This window comes from Penaeus japonicus, unplaced genomic scaffold, assembly GCF_977035675.1.
Source record: "Penaeus japonicus unplaced genomic scaffold, GWHDUDI00000001_assembly GWHDUDI00000013, whole genome shotgun sequence".
Taxonomy (NCBI): Eukaryota; Metazoa; Arthropoda; class Malacostraca; order Decapoda; family Penaeidae; genus Penaeus; species Penaeus japonicus.
In genome coordinates, this window is record NW_028234415.1 from 33,063,182 (window position 1) to 33,083,181 (window position 20,000).

General features: G+C 46.3%; 1 protein-coding gene across 2 annotated transcripts in view; it reads right to left on the minus strand.

Moving 5' to 3' along the window:
- The window catches only part of LOC122253335 (repulsive guidance molecule A), a 110,920-nt gene that overhangs the window by 40,599 nt on the left and 50,321 nt on the right, over window positions 1-20,000 (minus strand). For both annotated transcript variants that reach the window (XM_043016365.2, XM_086543460.1), the window contains 2 exons: window positions 19,823-20,000; window positions 3,539-4,050 (listed from right to left, as the gene is read on the minus strand). The exon at window positions 19,823-20,000 is cut by the window's right edge and continues 274 nt beyond it. In XM_043016365.2, coding sequence (XP_042872299.2) covers window positions 3,539-4,050; window positions 19,823-19,895 — 585 coding nt within the window. In that variant the 5' untranslated portion in view covers window positions 19,896-20,000. The remainder of the gene's footprint in view (window positions 1-3,538; window positions 4,051-19,822) is intronic.

The following is a 20,000-nucleotide window of genomic DNA, read 5'->3' on the forward strand; positions in this document are numbered from 1 at the left end:
CCAAAGTAAATGTTTATGTCCATACTTCCCCCCCCTTCCTCCATTAATACTGCCTCGTCTTCCATTCCTTTCCCTTTATTCCAACCAATAACAACGGATGCAACGCCACATTCCTCTCGCAGAGTGAAATGCAAGCACACTGCAGCAAAACATAATCTGTTTATCTTCATCCTCCCTGTCGCTATCGTTACCGCACGCTGATTGGCGCATAAAATTTTCCACGGACCAATCAGAGGATAGTTCTGTATAAACAAACGGGCTTTTGGACATAACCGGTGCAGCGAAATGCAATTTTTAAGAATGAGGAAAAATGTAGGATGAAAGCACGTGTCCATCAACCAAACAAATGGGAGTAGGAGTATTATTACGTGAATGACTGACACGTCACACACAAACAAACAATCAGAGGAAAATAAGAGAGAGAGAGAGAGAGAGAGAGAGAGAGAGAGAGAGAGAGAGAGAGAGAGAGAGAGAGAGAGAGAGAGAGAGAGAGAGAGAGAGAGAGAGAGAGAGAGAGAGAATCATAAAAAGACAAAACAAAAGTGCATCGAAAAAGAGCAGAGAGAGAGAGAGAGAGAGAGAGAGAGAGAGAGAGAGAGAGAGAGAGAGAGAGAGAGAGAGAGAGAGAGAGAGAGAGAGAGAGAGAGAGAGAGAGAGAGAGAGAGGAGAGGAGAGAAGAGAGAGAGAGAGAGAGAGAGAGAGAGAGAGAGAGAGAGAGAGAGAGAGAGAGAGAGAGAGAGAGAGAGAGAGAGAGAGAGAGAGAGAGAGAGAGAGAGAGAGAGAGAGAGGAAGAGAAAAAGGCGAAGAGAAAGGGAGAGGGATGGGTTGGGAAAGATGGAAGGAAAGAAAACGTGAGAGGATGAAGAGGAAGAGGTGAGAGGAGAAGGACCCAGAAGTGGATGAGGAGAAAGAATAAAGGGAAGGGAATCAGATAAAGGGGAAGAGATAAAAAAAAAAAAAAATAGGGGAAGGGAAGGGGGGGGGGGGGGAACAGAGGGAAGTAGAAGGAAAAAGAGAGAGAGAGAGAAAGGGAGACGGATGACAAATAGAGGGAAAAGAATAGTCTCCCCCAGCTACAATAACAGCGTGACGTCATCACTATCAAGGTAACCGAGCGCGTCATTCCTTGACAGCCCTTGACAAGCCTTGACAAGCCAAGAGGAAGAAGATGTCAAGCCTCCTCAAGGTCATGTCAGGATGCGAGATCATGAACCAGAGGAAAACAATCCCCGCGAATATGCACAAGCGGTCATGCAAACGTTGAGCGGATGAAGTTATACACCTTGTAAGCGCGGAGGAGGGAGGAGGAATGCCGGATGGAGGGGGGGGGGGTAGGGGGAGATGGAGAAGAAATTGGGGGATAAAGATATATGTATGTATGTATATATATATATATATATATATATATATATATATATATATATATATATATATATATATAGAGAGAGAGAGAGAGAGAGAGAGAGAGAGAGAGAGAGAGAGAGAGAGAGAGAGAGAATTAGTTAGCAAAAACACAAAGAGAGGGAAGAAGAACTAGAGGAGAAGATGGAAGAGGAGGAAGAGGAGGAGGAGGGGCAAAGATAAAACTTAACGAGAGATGGGGAGGGGAGAAACAAGAGATGGGAAGTGTGAGGAAAAAAAAGAGAAAGAGGAGGAGGGAAAGTAGACAAAAACGCAAGGGGAAGAAGGAGGAAAAGTGATACAGGGAACATGATGATGACGAGGAGAAGAAAGATGACGTACGGAAGGAGGGAGAGGAGGAGGAGGAGGAATGGACGGGAAGAGAAGAAGGAGAAAGAGGAAAAGGAGGAAAAGAAGTAAGAAGAGGCGGATGACAAGGAGGAAGGGGGTAGAGCGCGAAAAGTATAGCGCGGAGGAAGAAGAAAAACACGAGGCAGGCCAGAAACAGAAGAAAGGAAGAAACCGTAATCTTTCGCACCTGTTCTGATCTCCCCCCCCCCCTCTCTCTCTCTCTCTCTCTCTCTCTCTCTCTCTCTCTCTCTCTCTCTCTCTCTCTCTTTCTCTCTCTCTCTTTCGTGGCATCAGGTGTCCCACTGGTGCCAAGGCGATTTGTTGGTGACATCCACGCACCGAGCAGCGCATGGCATGCAGGACATACGCTGTTGTGTCATGTCACGCCCCGGGTGGACTGAAGCCTCGTCCAGAGGGATAAAAAAGAAAGATTGGCAAGCTTATACGCACACATGTACACGTGCGCGCGCGCACGCACACACACACACATAAAAAGGGAAAAAGAAAGAAAGAGATGGAGCAAGAGAATGAGAAAAAGAGTGAAAAAAGAATGAGAAAGAGAGAGAAAGAGGTATGAGAAAGAAAGAGAAATAGAGAGAAAGATTGAGAAAGAGAAAGAATGAGAGAGAAAGAGAGAAATAGAGAAAGAAAGAATGAAAGAATGAGAAAGAGAAAGAGAGAAATAGAGAAAGAAAGAAAGAAAGAATGAGAAAGAGAATGAGAAAGAGAGCCAGCCGGAAGGAGTCGTAGGAGTCGAAGAGGAGCAAAGAATGGCGGCGTCCGGAGAGGAAGGATGACGTTGCAGGAATCCAAGCCTCCTCCTGCGAGGCTCGCTCAATCTCCTTGCAATATTATGATGCAATTACCGCGCTTTTGAAGTTACTCACTCGCTACGTCTTCTCGGTCTCCTTTCCTTTTCTCCCTTCCTCTCCTTCTTCTCGTTCGTTTATATATACCTGTCTGTTTGTCTCTTTGTCTGTCTGTCAGACTGTCTCTCTGTCTGTCTGCCTGCCAGCCTGCCTGCCTATCAGTCTGTTTGTCCGCCTCCAAATGATTCGCGAATCTGGCATCTGGCGGAGGTGCGACTGACTCACCGCTTGCAGTCAACACAATGCAATTGCGAATCGCTCCCTTGCAAGTGTTGGTCTCCGTTGTCTCTCTTCTTATTTCTCTTTTCTTATCAATCTTTCGCATCCTTTGTCTGTCTGTCTGCCGGTCTGTAAGTAAGTATATACATGAACATATTCTTCTCTTTCGCGCTCTCTCTCTTCCACTTCTCTCTCTCTCTCTCTCTCTCTCTCTCTCTCTCTCTCTCTCTCTCTCTCTCTCTCTCTCTCTCTCTCTCTCTCTCTCTCTCTCCTCCCTCTTTTCTCTCTCCTCCTCTCTCTCTCTCTCCCTCTCTCTCTCCCTCTCTCTCTCTCTCTCTCTCTCTCTCTCTCTCTCTCTCTCTCTCTCTCTCTCTCTCTCTCTCTCTCTCTCTCTCTCTCTCTCTCTCTCTCTCTCTCTGTGCTTGCGTGGGGGTGTTTGTTCGTGTATCCATATGTCTTTGTTTGTTTGATTGCGCGTATGCTTGCAGCAGCGTCTATCAAACAAAAGAAATAAATAGAAAAAGAACGAAGAAGACGAAATAAGAGAACAAAATGATAAAAGAGGGAAGAACAATGCATCACGGAGCGCCTTCTTCGTTCCCTCCTCTCCCCGCCCTAGAGAGCAGAGGCACGAAGGGCAGGGGCGAGAGGAAGAGGCGTCGGAGCCCCTCTGACCAGCGCAGGAGTCGTGCGCCTACCTTGGTCGTGGCCGTGGCGTAGTTGTCGGGGCCGACGGGCTCGTTGGTGACCTGGATGGCGATGTGGGGGGTGTTGAGCAGCGGCCACGCGCCCAGCACGCGGCAGGTCATGTAGGCGCCGGCGAAGGTCTTGAGGTGCGGGTCGCCGAAGAGGCCGCAGTGGGCAGGCGCGGCGGTGAAGGCGGCCCGGTAGCGGCACAGGTCGTCGGTGTCGGCAGCGGCGGCAGAGGCGGCGGCGGAACCCGGGGCGAGGACTCCCTCGCTCGGCGACGGCACCAGCTCGCCGCTGAGGATGCTGGAGCAGTTGTTCTTGGTGGACACGTGGCTGACGATGCCGTTGGCCGACAGGAAGTGGATGTGTCCGCGGCACGAACTGCGCGTCTGCTCCAGGCACTCCGTGTACGCCTGCAGCAGCTGGCAGTAGGCGAGCGTGGGCCCCTCCAGCACGCCTGCGTTCGTGCCCTCGTGGAAGTCCGCCGTGCACTCGCTCACCGCGCACTCCTTGGCCACGCCTGCAATGACGGAAAAGCATTAAGGACTGTGCAACATGAGGGTAATGTTTTGACCCTGTACCGAAAGGACAGCGCCCTGGGTCTTTCTGCTAATAAAGAAAGAAAAAACAAACAAACTTTCAAATGCTTTCTGAAATTAGGGTTCACACGACGGGAAATCAATTCGTTTCACTGACTGAAAATGTACGTGTCTACATAGCATATAGTAACACCTAGCCTATGCAATTGCACAGGACTACATATACCGTACCGTAACACACTGCACCTCATTACTAACTTCCTCACTTACTTAAAAAACAGACTCAGACTCATTTCAGCACATACCTTCTTCCGACATCCACACAAACACACAACAAAAAATCATGACCAAACAAAAAGATGGAGAGAAAAACAAAAACAAACAACAATTTTCCAAAAACTGTCCCACGAGGCCACGTCATGCACCGAGAATGACACTCTAATATTCATAAATTATGCGAAACAGCGGCGAGACGAGCAGGCAGATGGTCTTCCAACGGAGAGAGTCTTGAGGAAAAGCGGAGAGAAAGAAAGAGAGAAAGAAAAAATAAAAACAGTCAATGTGGTGAAAGCTGTCCTGAAGCTCTAAGCTTATTGAAAAGTGTTTATGAAATTGGAGAGAGAGAGAAAGAGAGGGAAGGAAAAGGAAACGGAGAGAGAGGGAGGGAGGGAGGAGAGAGAGAGAGAGAGAGAGAGAGAGAGAGAGAGAGAGAGAGAGAGAGAGAGAGAGAGAGAGAGAGAGAGAGAGAGAGAGAGAGAGAAAGAGAGAGAGAAGTCCAAAATCCAAGCAAGCAACTCTCGGGCAAAAGCAGCATCCTTTGCAAGCAGCCCAGCCCGGTCCGGGATTGGCGATCCCGGACCGGTACTAAAAGTAAGACACGCCTACTTGAAACGGCCACACCCACTTAAAAAAAGCCACGCCCACGTAAACGGCTCTTCCTAATCGAGGTGCGAAGGGCGTGGTTGCTCCGACGAGGCTGAGGGGAACAGGGGGTGTGGGGGGGTATAGGGGAGGGGCCAAAGGGAGAGAGGAAAGGATAGCGGCGAGGAGGAGATAGAGGAGGAGGAGGAGGGAGTGGAGGAAGAGGAGGAGGAAGATAAGGGAATAGAGGAAGAAGACGACGAGGAGTAGGAGATGAAGAAGGAAGAAGAAGAGAAGGGGGAGAAGGAGGAAGAGGAAGAGAAGAAGGAGGAGGAGGAGGAGGAGGAGTAAGACTACAGAGAGAAGAAGAAGGAGGAAGAGAAGGAGGAGGAAGAAGAAGAAAAGAAGGAGGAGGAAGTGGAGGAAGAGGAGGAGGAGAAAGAAGAAGAGGAGGAGGAGGAGTAGCAAGGGGAGGAAAAGGAAAAGGAGAAGGAGGAAGAAGAGGAAGAGAAAGAGAAGAATAAGAGGAAAAACAGGAAGAGAAAAAGGAAGAGTAGAGCTAGGATTAGTAATAGTAGCATTAGAAGGAGGAAAAAACATGCAGAGATTGGGGAAGGACAAGCAGGTGATGGTAAACAAAGTAAACAAAGGAAGAGGATCAGGAAAAGAGAAGTAAAAAAGAAGGAAGAAAAAAAAGAAAAAGAAAGAAAAGTGGGGAATTAAACAATAACAAAGGAGGAAAAAGACGAAAAAAAAGAAGAGCAATTTAAAACAAGAGAGAGAGAGAGAGAGAGAGAGAGAGAGAGAGAGAGAGAGAGAGAGAGAGAGAGAGAGAGAGAGAGAGAGAGAGAAAGAGAGAGAGAGAGAGAAAGAGAGAGAGAGAAAGAAAGAGAGAGAGAGAGAGACGGTAGTAGGGGAGATAGAGAGGGGGGAGGGAGGGAAGGAGGGAGGGAGGGAGGGAGGGAGGGGGAGGGAGGGAGGGAGGGAGGGAGGGAGAGAGAGAGAGAGAGAGAGAGAGAGAGAGAGAGAGAGAGAGAGAGAGAGAGAGAGAGAGAGAGAGAGAGAGAGAGAAAGAGAGAGAGAAAGAGAGAGAGAAAGAAAGAAAGAGAGAGAGAGAGAGGGAGAGAGACGGTAGTAGGGGAGGAGAGAGAGGGGGGAGGGAAGAAGCGACAGGAGAGGAGAGAGTGGGAGGGGGGTGGGGGGAGCTAACTGATCCACAGCCTCCCTCGATGCTGTCAATCAAGCAATACAAGCAAGATAGAAGCGTGTTGCTTGGGGGACACGCGCAGTCTGGAATGTGAGCAGATTTCTTCAGTCACGGAGGGAGGGTGGAGGGGGGGAAGAGCCTTCTAAGGGAGGGAAGTGGAGGGAAAGAATAGAGAGACAGGGAAGTGGACAGAGGAAGGGAGGAGGACGACTAACAGAGATACCTGGAGGAGGAGGGAAAGCTAGGGAGGGAAGGAGGAAGAGAGAAAGAGAAAGGGAGGGAGAGAGACTTCTAAGGGAGGGAAATGTAGGCAGAGAGGAGAGGGAGAGTGAAAGGGAGGGAGAGCGATTTCTAACGGAGAGAAATGGAAGGTAAGAGTAGAGAGAAAGGAAACCGGTGGAAGGGAGGAGGCAAGTGGAGGGATAAGGACTGCTAATAGAGATTCCTTGAGAGGAGGGAAGTAGAGGGACAAAAGAAAGGAGGAGGAGGGTGAGAGAAGAAGAAAAAAAAGAAGAAAAAAAAAAAAAAATACATATAAGAGAGGAAGGAACACGCAAGAAAAGAGAGAGAGAAAAAAAAAACATGTAAACCGTCGTCCACTCCCACCTCCCACCACACCCACGCCCAGACTCCCTACCAAACGATACGAAGCGACGGAGGGCGTGAACCAGCGCGATGTAGCGGAAAGAGGAAGGCGAACTGCTAAGCACCGAGCGGATTGTCAAAATGAAAACTCTAGGGAAGATTATCGTTTTATCTCTGTGTTGTTTTTTTCTTTTTTTAAATTCATTCTTGCTTTTCTTTCATATTATTTGGGTTATTTATTTATTTTTTTTTTTGTATCCGCTTCCTGGTTAAGCAAGAGATCGGGAAGCAAATCTTGTGTTCTCCCTATGCTTAACTCTCTCTCTCGTTCATTTGCTGTCTAGCGGTCTTTCTTTCCCTGGGTATCTCTCCTCTGGTTATTTTTCTCGCTTGCTTTCTTCCTCCCTTCCTTCCTCTCTCTCTCTTCTTTCACCCTCCCTCTTTCTCTTCTTCCCCCTCTCTCTCTGTCTCTGTTTCTCTCTCTGTCTCTGTCTCTGTTTCTCTCTCTCCTCTCTCTCTCTCTCTCTCTCTCTCTCTCTCTCTCTCTCTCTCTCTCTCTCTCTCTCTCTCTCTCTCTCTCTCTCTCTCTCTCTCCCTCCCTCTCTGCCTTTGTCTTTCTCATTTATCTTTCTCTTTATCTCCATGAATTAATGTGGAAAGATTCCTTCACATGCAACAAGCCAACCCCACCTTCCTTCCCCCTCCCCCTTCTCAAGATCCCTGCAAGTCACTCATTACCGACAAACTGCTCACGAAACCGTCTTAAATCCGGCTGCCGTATTAGCGTGAAAGTTCGAACCGGCTCAAGTTTCGGAGTCTGTCGACTTTAGTGGAATTTGGCGGGGAGTTCCGTAGAGTTGTTCGGCTCATATCAGGTTGGACGGACTTGGGTATATCAATCGGGTACCTGATTATACATACTTGATAAAATTAACTGATCAAAGTTCGATAAACAAAGTTTGAAATATCAGGCTAAAGGAGAGGCCATGTTCCTTATTAAATATAGTCAACGTATATAGAAAAAGTCGAAATGGTTCAAAGTTGGCAAAATATAGTTTGATAAACCAGACACATAAATACTGCAATACAGAAAAGTACAGTTGATGTAGAAAATAAAACGAAATGGTCTATTCCGCCATATGAAACAATATTTAAAAACGGATAAAGTGAGAGGATTATTAGGATTAAATGAAGTTAATTGAATATCAATTCAAATATTTGTAGCAACAACAACTGCGCACTGAACTGGCATGTACATTCATGCATATGTATATGTATTCCAATAGTCACTTTTCATATGAATGACAACTGGAATTGCATTAACACTAAAGACCATAACCTCACAACACATGACATGCTATATAGAGATTATAACAACAACAAATACAAATAACAATAACAGCAACAACAATAAGGATAATAAAACAACCCATTATACACCATGAGCCATGAACACGAATTCGCCAAATACCACGGTAGAAAATTCCTTCCCTAAAAAATGAAACAGGGTCTTCGCTTCGAATAAAAGACTCGTCAAATTCGAATGATAAATCGTCACTTCCCTGATAAACGACCTCGTACTCCAGTTCTATAGGTGTCCGTCTCTCTGTATGAGTATATATTCGGTGATTGGTCGGGGTGTGTCATTATTATTATTGGTAGTTATTGATATTATTATTATTATAATCGTCAATATTGTTTTTATTTTTATTTTAAGTAACTATTTCTATTACTATTGTATGTTGTTTAAGATTCGTAATCTCACACACACACACACACACACACACACACACACACACACACACACACACACACACACACACACACACACACACACAATTAATAAATGCGGAGAATCAAGGAATCTTTAACGAGTAATATCACCGGAAAGTTGCTTCGGATGGGAAGGATAAGGTTGGAGGCTTGCTTTAGACGCTCCCGCTCTTGGAACCGATATGCAGGAGAGACTGCACTCTGTGTGTGTGTGTGTGTGTGTGTGTGTGTGTGTGTGTGTGTGTGTGTGTGTGTGTGTGTGTGTGTGTGTGTGTGTGTGTGTGTGTGTGTGTGTGTGTGTGTGTGTGTGTGTGTGTGTGTGTGTGTGTGTGTGTGTGTGTGTGTGTGTGTGTGTGTGTGTGTGATTACGAATCTAAAACGGCATATAATAGCAATAATAATTATAATAACAATAAATACAATAACAATAATGCCGATTATAATAACATCAATAACTACCAATAATAATAATGATAATAATAACAACAATAACAATAATAACAAAGATGAAAGATTACACGTCGAAAGAAATCGAATCACTAGCAGGAAACTTTTAAAAAGTGTTGCCATCCACGGGTCGCACAATTCCATGCACATTCCAGAGTGCGAAGGACGGCAGTAAGTTAAAAGCTCATTCATCTTTTGTGGTGCGAAGTCTGTCCGCCTCCAGGACTCTCTCGCTTCCTTCTCTTTCCTCTTTCTCGTTCTGTCCCTGTCTATCGGTGTGTCTGTCTCTGTCTCTGTCTCTGTCTCTCTCTCTCTCTCTCTCTCTTTACTTTTTCTATACTTGTGTCCATCTATGTCTCTCTCTCTCTCTCTCCCTCTCTCTCTCTATTTTTTTTCTTTTTCTATGTTTGTCTCTCTCTCCCTTTCTCCCCTCTCTCTCTCATCCAGTGAAATTCGTCAACCCAAACTCTTTCCTTTGTCTGCAATAAGCTGGCTGTCGACCTGCCACATTACCATTCCTGACGCTGTAATATTCTCGACCCATCCCCCCTCCTCCCCCTCCCTTCCCCCTACCTCATTCCCACTCAACCCAACGCCCCTCTCCTTCTCTCCCCCCCCCCCCCCGCCCCGATCCGTCATATTCCGTCCCCTCAGTTGCATGTATAAACCGTGTGTTGCTCTGCTGTATTCCCCGTCACGTAGGGTAAGGGAAAAGCTTATCTCTTTTATTATCTGCTTCCCTTTCTCTTTCTTTCTTTTTCACTCTCCCTCTCCCTATCTCTCTCTCTCTCTCTCTCTCTCTCTATCTCTCTCTCTCTCTCTCTCTCCCCCTCCCTCTCCCTCTCTCTTCTTCTTCTTCCCCATTTCCCCAACGCACGTAAGCCCTATATCACAGGGAACACGTAGAGCAAGACAGCAGTTGCGGGGAAAGCCTGAAATATGGACACCCTGTTTACTCACACCTAACCCCTCCCTTCCCTCCCCTTCCCCCTCCCCCGAATCCCTGGAACAAGAAAGGAGAGTAAGAAATGACGAATAGATAAATAGTGAAGGAATTAAAAAAACGTACTATGGTAGAAAGAGATAAAAACATGGGGAAGTGAGGAGGAAGAGAAGGAGGTAGGGAGAGAGAGAGGGAGGGAGGGAGAGAGGGAGAAAGGGAGGGAAGGGAGAGAAGGAGGAACGGAGATGGAGAAAGAGAAAGAGTGAAAAGAAGTTTTATATTACAGTTACATAAATGAAATACATATCAGGAAACCTGATCTATACACATTGTAAATTCATATTCTACGTACACGGGACTTTCGCACCTAGAAGTTCTACATTATATTACCAAGTTGGAAGTTTGTATAAAATATGCGACAAGAACAAAGAAACAAAGAGGATATTGATAAATGGGGACATAAAGATTACAACGAATAACAAAACGAAACAACGACGACAAAAATAAACACAACATATAAGGGGTGACGAGCGCATTGTATTAAAATTGGATACATAGAAAGTGTAATTCTATCGAAATAAGCAAAATTGCAGTAAAATGTATTAATAAGAATAATAAACACAACAACAACATGAATGGAGAAAATTGCATTAGAAAATGTTAAAAATAGGATTGCATTCTGTGATCGCCCGAGAGTAAAAAAGGTCATCCCCCCCCTTCTCTCTCTCTCTTTCTCTTTCTCGTTCTCTCTCTCTCTCTCTCTCTCTCTCTCTCCCTCTCTCTCTCTCTCGTTCCCTCCCTCCCGTTCTCTCTCTCTCTCTCTCTCTCTCTCTCTCTCTCTCTCTCTCTCTCTCTCTCTCTCTCTCTCTCTCTCTCTGTCTTTCTCTCTCTCTCTCTCCCCCTCTCTCTTTCTATCTCTCTCTCTCTCTTTCTCGCCCCACCCAAGTCAACTACCAAGTTCAATCCTTTCATAATTCCAAAGAGAACATCATTCAACACAACACAACTTAAACGAGAAATTAAATGCTCGGTCCTCATCCTCCCCCTCCTACTCCTTCCTCTACCCCCCCCCCACATCCTAATCCTCTCCCTGTACTTTCTTCTGCACTTATCCACATCCTTATACTCCTCTCGGCTCCCCCACATCCCACCCAATCCTTACACTGTACCCTCTGTAGACACTCCTGTACCTTTTACATTCTCTCCCGTATCCCCTACGCACCCTGCCGTACCCCCACAGACACATAGTCCTGTACCAATTATCCCCCCCCCTCCCATCCTCCCGTACCGACACGCTCTCCTGTACCCCCACCCCACACCCTTCCTCCCGTACCGACACGCCCTCTTCTCCCCTCACTCCCCACTCCCCCCTCCTCCCATTTTCCGCTCTCAGCCCTCTTGACTTCACACACATTCACACGCGCTGTTAAGAGGTCCTCACAACACCTATGGCAAAGGAGACATTTCAAAGGGTTTTTGGAGTGTGCGGTTTGAGGGGGGAGGGGGGGGGAAGGGAGGGGATGACGGAGGGGGGAAGGAGGCGAAGGGGCATGGCGGAGGAGGGGGGCGGATGGGGAAGGAGGCGAAGGAGCATGGCGGAGGGGTGGGGATGGAGGGGGAAGGAGGGGGAAGGGCATGGCGGGGGGGGGGGCGGATGGGGAAAGAGGCGGAAGGGCATGGCGGAGGGGGAAGGAGGCGAAGGAGCGTGGCGGAGGGGTGGGGATGGAGGGGGAAGGAGGCGGAAGGGCATGGCGGAGGAGGGGGGCGGATGGGGAAGGAGGCGAAGGAGCGTGGCGGAGGGGTGGGGATGGAGGGGGAAGGAGGCGGAAGGGCATGGCGGGGGGGGGGGGGTAAGGGGATGGGATGACGGAAGCAGAGGGGCATGGCAGGGGAGGGAGGGGGGTGGGGGTGGTAGGAGATGGATAGCAGGAGATGACAGGGGAAGGAGGGGAAGGAGGGGGAAGTAGGGGAGGGCATAGAAGGAGAGGGATAGGGAGAGCAGGAAAAGAAAGGGGAAGGGGTGAGCAAGGGGAGGATGGGGAAGGGGACAGGAGTATGGAGGGGAATGGGGAAGTGTGGGAGGAAGGGGAAGGGCACAGGAAGGAGTGGGGAAAGTTAGGGAGGAGGGGCGCATGAGGGAAAAATGAGGAAAAGTGGATGGGAAAGAGGGCGGGAAAAGGTGGGAAGGAACGAAAAAAGAAGAAAAAGAAGAAACAGGGAAGAGAGGAGAGAAAACGGGGGTTAAGAAGGAAGAGAAAGGAGGAGAGGAGGAAGAGGAAAGGAAAAGGAGATATAGTAGGATGGAAAAAGAGGAAAAAAGATGAGAAAAAAAATAAAAGAAAATAGAGGTAGGAGAGAGAAGCGAAAGAGAGTGAGAAGACAGAGTTGAGAGAAAAAAATAAAAATAAATAAATGAAATATCAAAGACAAGGGTGAAAGAGAAAATACAAAAGGCAAGCCACGAATAAAAAAAAGAGCGAGGGGAATTGAAGGATGAGGGAGGGAAGGAGGGAGGGAGGTCTGGAGGAAGAGGAAGAGGAAGAGTAAGGGAGAAACGTGAAAAGCAGATATCTGATGAAGAGAGAATTAAGAGGAGGAGAGGAAATAGGTCTAAAGCAGATTAGAGAAAGAGAGGAAAGGGAGGAGAAGGAGAGGAGACAAGAAGAGAAGGGGGAAGCTAAGGGAGAGAAAGAAGGGGGGGGGAAGAGTTGAAGGAGAGGCGAAAAAATGGAAGAAGAGAAGGTCGCTAGAAGGATGAAGAAGACAAAGAAAGGGAGGAAGAGTAGGGAAAGGATGTCAGAAAAGAGAGGGAGGAGAAGGAAGAGGAAGATGAGGAGAAGGAAGCCAAAAAGAGAGGGAGGGTGGATGGAGAGGAAGATGGTAGAGGAGGAGGAGATAGAAGCAAAAAGGAGAGAGGGAAAGAGAGGAAGTGGAGAAAAGAAGAAATGTATAAGAGAGATAGAGAGAGTGAGAGAGAGAGAGGGGAAAAGGTTGGAGGAGGAAGAGAATGAAAGGAGAATCGAAGTAGAACGAAAGAAGGAATAAAACATTAAGATAAGAAGAGAAAGAGGAAAAGTTGGTGTGTATGAGGAGAGGAGAGGAGGGGAGGGGAGGGGAGGGGAGGGGAGGGGAGGGGAAGGGAGGGGAGGGGGAGTGAAAGAGGTGTATTTGGCACCTCCGGCTACAGCAGGTGTACTTTACGGAGTCTTCGCACGCAAGACTCTTTCTTTCTCTCTCTCTCTCCTTCCCTTCTTCCCTCCCTCCCTCCACCCATCCTTCCTTCCCTCCCCCTTCCCTCCATCTCCCTCCTTAACCTTCCCATCTTCCCTCCCTCCCTCCCTTCTCCCCCTCCCCCCTCTCTTCCTCCCTCCACGAGACTCACGCGACGGAGATGATCCCGAGGAAAGGAAATTTTCTTCGACAGCTGAAGACTCTCGGTACGAAGGAATAGGATTTTCGCTTTTCTTCTTTTTTTAGGCGTAGGGGTCGCTTTTCTCTGAATAGTCATTAAGGAGTGATCTTTTGCCCTTTTGCCCTTTTTTTTTGGGGGGGGGGAGGGGGGTAATAGAGGAGTGTTCTTTACCCATTCTTTATTTATTTATTTATTTTTATTATTATTATTATTATCATTTTTTTTTTTTTTTGGGGGGGGGGGTAATAGAGGAGTGATATTTTCCCCTTTGTATACGTTAATAGAGAAGTGATTTCTTTAACAAGTGGGGTATATATATATATATATATATATATATATATATATATATATATATATATATATATATAAACATAAAGTTTCCGAAAGCGCAAGCAATTAGCGATTTCCTCCGCTCGAAGTTTCGTAGAAATCCCCGCGGAAATGTCAAACGCTCAATCGACATTTCTCGAATACCAGGAAGCGCTCAAGGGCTCGTGATAACGTCCTATGCTTTTCCTTATATACATAATATATATATATATATATATATATATATATATATATATATATATATATATATATATATAAATCTTTATCATTTTTATCTTTAATTATTGCTTTCTTGACTTTCTCTTTTTGTCTTTTTGCGGATTTGTTTAGATTTCTTTCTCTGTGTACGCTACGGTGGTATTATGGCTACGGTGTGAGTTCTCTTTCTCTCTCTCTCTCTCTCTCTCTCTCTCTCTCTCTCTCTCTCTCTCTCTCTCTCTCTCTCTCTCTCTCTCTCTCTCTCTCTCTCTCTCTCTCTCTCTCTCTCTCTCTCCCTCCCACTACCCCTTCCCCTCCCTCCCACTCCCTCTTTCTTCTCTCTCCCTTCCCTCTCACTATCGAGTCCTCCTCCTCCAGCCACCTGCTCGGACCTTCGACTCTCTCACAGTCTCGGGGCAATGAGGCCGTCTTCTCGGGAAAGAAAAAAAGAAAGAAAGAAAAAAAACAAGAGGAAAAAGAAAGGATAAAAAGAGAAACTAAGAGTGAAAGACGGGAAAAAACGGGGGAAAGATATATATATATATATATATATATATATATATATATATATATATAAATATATATATATATATATATATATTTATATATACATATGAGAAAAAGAATGAGACGCCCAAAACCCTTTCAAAAATAAACAAAGAAACAAAAAAGAAGACAAAAAAAAATAATAATAAAAAATAAAAAATAAATAAATAAATAAAATAAAATAAAAAATAAAATAAGACCATAAAAAGAAGAAGAAGAAAAATAGAAATCCCTCCTCCATCTCACCTCCCTTAACTACCTCCGGCCTCTTCTTTCCTTTATTAATGACCGCAAATCTCTCCTAATTACCCCCGGAAGCGGCGGCAGAGGGCGTTTATCTACCGGAGAAGTTGCACGGAGGAGCGTCATTGCGGAGATAAGCAACGTGCGTGTTCTTTATGTTGACGTGTCTGAGACGTGTTTTTTTGGAGGGGGGGGAGGAGGATGTCGAGGATCGGGCGCACGTGGTCAGTTAAGATCGTGTATGTGTGTATGTATAGTTGTATGTATGTATGTGTATAGTTAAGATCGTGTATGTATGTATGTGTGTATGTATATTTGAATAATATAGTGTATGTATGTATCTGTGTATGTATGATTAAGATCGTGTATTTATGTATGTATGGTTGTATGTATGTATATATATATGTGTGTGTATAGTTAAGATCGTGATTGCATATATGTGTATACATGTATTGCATAAATCGTGTATGTATGTATACACATAATTATGTATCGTTATGCTTATAGCTATATGGTTGACTTCATGTGCGGACGTAAATGTGTACAGGTGTGTACAGACGGAAAGCAGATGGACAGAATTTGACAGACAGCGAAGACAGACAGGAAGTATTCAGCAGAAGCGGAGGTGAACAGACAGCATTTACCCGCCAGAGAAGGTAGGCAGACAGCACTAGAGAGCGACCGAAAGAGCCGAGCAGACCAGCCAGACAGCACTCGAAAGCACAACGTAAACACTAATGGGACACAGGCAGGAGTCAATAAATATCGAGAATAATCGAGTTAAATGTCAGAGGGAAGTAGACAGCGTTCGCCAGGCAGTGACAGACAGACATCGACCGAGAGAACGGAATAGACAGCAAAGATGAGGCAGACACGACAGACAACGAAGGTGGGACAGACAGACCAACAATGATGGGAGATAGACAGACAAACAGACAGACAATGAGGGTGAGATAGACAGACAGACACCGAAGATGAGACAGACAGACAAACAATGAAGATGAGGCAGACAGACAACGATGGTGAGACACACAGACAGACAGACAACGAATTTGAAACAGACATCGAAGATGAGACAGACAGACAACGAAGGTGAGGCAGACAGAGAAACAAATCGGCCGACTAACCGACCGACCGACCGACAGCGAACGGGCGTCGGCAGGTGAAGGAAGAACCGAGTGACTCATAATCAAAGATCGATTCGGCGCCCGTCAAGCAAACTCAGTCATGCACGCGGACGCTCATGGCCGCTGACTAACCAACAGAGCAACGCAAGCGCCATGCACAAACAAAAGCAGGAAGAGGAAAGACAACAAACAAACATAAAATCGCACAAACAAACAGCGAGCCTTTGCATTATTCATGCAACAACAACAAAAAGGGATTATCTACTAAGCAACACAAATCTCATGCTACAAAAAAAATATATATATAATGATAATAATAATAATAATAATAAAAACAGATACAAAGCTATTTACATCTCACGTAAAAAATCATTGATAAACTAACCTAGAAGAGAGAGAGAGAGAGAAAAAAAAAATAAAGTGACAGCGACAGAGTGCATGACACGACGACTCCTATTGCATGAGGCGCATGAGATCTCCATGATGATTCTGGTGTGAATTTGCAGAGTAATTAGTGAAGCGCAGCCCCTACCATGCATCATGCACAAGGGAGGGCGTGTGGCAGCAGCGGCGTGTTTGTGGTGTGCTTGTGAGGGCGTCATGCAGGCGGAGGTACAGGCAGGGGAGAGGGGGACGGGGGAGGGATGGAAGGAACGAAGATGAGGTATTGGTGGTGGAGTTGGGGATGGAGAAGGAGGATGGGGAAGAGAGAGGAGGAGAAGGAGGATGGGGAAGAGAGAGGAGGAGAAGGAGGAGGAGGACATATATATACAACACACACACACACACACACACACACACACACACACACACACACACACACACACACACACACACACACACACACACACACCACTAAAAAAAACGCCATTAAAATCAACAACACTATTAAACGCTGTTAAACGGCTAATACAATATATGCAACCCTTTAGCAGGATATGTTTACCTTCAGCACTGTGTGAGAATGCAACCGCCTTCCAGGAATGGGTCTGGAATTCCTTGCAATGGGGGGAGGAGGGAAGGGAAGAGGGAGGGGGAAGAGGGAGGGGGAAGGGGTATGGGAAGGGAGGGGGAAGGAAGGGGGGAGAGGGGAGGGGAAGGAAGGGGGGGAGGGGAAGGAAGGGGGAGAGGGGAGGGGAAGGAAGGGGGGAGAGGGGAAGGGGAGGAGGGTGAAGACGTGAATGGGAAGAGGGAGGGAAAAGAGGTAGGGGAGAAGAAGAAGGAGGAGGAGGTTGGGAAATGGAACGAAGAGAGAGGAAGAAGAGGAGGAGGAAGGAGGAGGCGGATATGAAGAGGGTGGGGGAGGGGAGGAAGATGAAAGAAACAGAAGGGAATAGAGGAGGGGAAGGGAAGGAAAGAAAAGGGGAAGCAGAAAAGTAGTGAGAAGAGAAAAGCAAATAGAGAGAGAGAGAGAGAGAAAGGGAGAGTGAGAGAATTGGAGTAGGTGGGGGGAAGAAAAGATCAAAGTAGGAAAAAAAGGTGAAGGGGGGGTGGTGAGTAGGGGGGAGGGAGGGAGATAGAAAGGTAAGAGCGACATGAGCCGCTGAGTCATGTTGGGCTCGTGAGTCGATAGCTCATGAGGACTTCATGAGCAGGAGCAGTGGGTTGCGTAGTCGCGGGCGTACGGCTTGAGAAGCAGGGGGGGGGGGCAGGAGGAGGGAAGAGAAGGGACCAGGGGGGGGGGGATGAGAGGAAGAGGAGGGGAAAGGGGAAAGGGGTCTGAAGGGAAGGAAAGGGGGTGAGGGGATGAGGGGGGAGGGGGGTAGGAAGGAATAAGGAAGTGGAAAGAGGGGGGGATGGAGGGAGGGAGGGAGAAAGGGAGAGAGGGAGGGAGGAAGGGAATGGGGAAAGGAGGTAAGGAGGAATGGATGAGGGTGGAAGGGAGAAGAAGGTAGAAATGAGGAGGTGGAAAGGGGGAGGAGGGAAAGAAGAAAAGATAAGGAAGGAGGAATGAGAGGAAGGCAAAGGGGCGGGGGACGGAAAGATAGGGGAAGGAGGGGGATGGACAAAGAGGGAATGATGGAGGAGGTGAAAGGTGGAAGAGAAGGAAAAGCGAGGGAAGAAGAAAGAGGGAAGATTTTTTTTAAAAAGGAGGTCGAGGAGGAGGAAAAAATGAGAGAGAGAAAGAGGGGAGGAGGCAGGGCGAGGTGAATTTCCTGTAGAACCTAAAAAAAAAAAAAAAAAAAAAAAAAAAAAAAAAAAAAAAAAAAGTGTTCTTCCTTTTTTCTCATTTTCCTCAGTTTTCTACGAATTTTCGAGACGGTATTTCCCCTTAGAAAAAAATTGATAAAATACAGAAAGAAGATAGAAAGAATAAGGTAAGAAAAGAAGAGAGAAACTGAACAAAAGATAAAAAAAGAAAATAAAAGCAACAAAATATGTAATAAAATATAGGATAAAACCAAAAGAAGAAAACTTAAAAGAAGAAGAAAAAATGAAAAAAGAGAAAAAAAGAGAGAACAAAAAAAAGAACAAGATAGAAAAAAAAGTTAAACAGGTCAAAAAATGAAAGAAACTGAAAGAAAAGAAAAGAAACAACAACTCCTTCCACATAAACAATCCCCTTCAGCGTTTTGTTTGCCTCGTGAAATCTATAACACGATATCTAATGCAACCAGAGACCGCTTCTTGTCAGTGCGAAGGATTGATCAAAAGCCTTCTCTCATAAAAAAAGGATTAAGGACGAAAAAAACAAACAAAAAAAAAAAACGCATGAATAGAGATCTTTGTATCGTCGTTAATCTTTTATTTATTTTTGTTTGTTTATTTTAAACGAATTTTCGAGATTTAATGATTTTCAGGTGATGGCAATCCATTAAAAACGTTTTGTTGTTTAACAGACTATAATCGTTCTTACCTTTGAGTGAGTTCTTATGTGATCTTACTGTAAGCTCAGAGATGGGAGGGGGTAGAGGGGAGGGGGGCGAGGGACGTGTTTGAGGTATATAACGTTTTGGGCAGGAGTTCTTAAACGTTTTCTTCAGGTAAGTTCTTGAACATTATTTTTTTTCCCCTTTCTTTGAGTTCTTACATTTAAGACAAATTCTGTAACGTTCTTACATTCCTAGTTTTTTTTTCTAACATTCTAGGAAAGGTTCTCAAACGTTTTTTTTCTCTCTTAGAATTCTTACATTTCAGACCCATTCTTCAAACCTTTCCTTAAGGCGAAGACGACGGCACTTAACACCTCCAGCCCCCTCCCCGTTCCCCGTTCCCCCTTCCCCCCTTTCCCCTCGCCTCCCTTCGTTGCTCGAGTAAGAGCGTGATTGTGCGTACTGCAAGGCTGGGATCCCTCAAGTGTACATATACATCTGCGTACGGACAGACGTGTACGCGCACACACACACACACACAACACACACACAGACACACACACACACACACACACACACACACACAACACACACACAACACACACACACACACACACACACACACAACACACACACACATACACAACACACACACACAGACACACACACACACACACACACACACACAGACACACACACAGACACAGACACACACACACACGACCGCAGTACAGGAACCCACAGCGCCGCATACTTGAACGTGCATGCGAGACGGCGTCGCATTGGCTGCAGTGCACTCAAGAGGCTTTAGCTCAGTGCATGACGGGAACTCTCGACAAGCAAGCATGGCTCGTGTAAGGAAGTCACTTGTCGTGCATGGCGGGGACAGGTCGCAATCGCGGGGAGGGGGGGGGGGATCTTATTACCGTTTTATTATTATTATTATTATTATTATTATTATTATTATTATTACTATTATCATTATTGTTGTTGTTGTTCTAAAGTAATTATTGCAATGATTTTATGGTTGCATTGATCTATTTTTTTCTAGTTTTATATCCAATCTAACATTCCAGCTTGCATCACCATGGACGTACCATACATCAGGAACTCCAAAATAAGGAACGCATTTACCACAGGCAGAGGTAGGCCTGTGCATGAGAAACTCTACAGGCAACATCACCAGGACAACACGGCGTGCATGACAGAAGCAAACAAACCGAGCCCGACACTTCGCATGCACAGCAGGCAGAGCGACGCGTCCTTACCAGCAGTGAGCAGGGTGGTAAGCAGGAGGGTGGTGAGGCCAGCGCGCGGGGGGTGGGGGGCGGGGGGCCACATCCCCCTGTCACGGCCCCTTCCTGGCCCCTCCTCCCTGCCTGCCGCCTTCCTTGCCTCCCCTCCCCCTGGCGCCGTCAGGGGGCAGCGCCGCGACCTGCTGCTGCT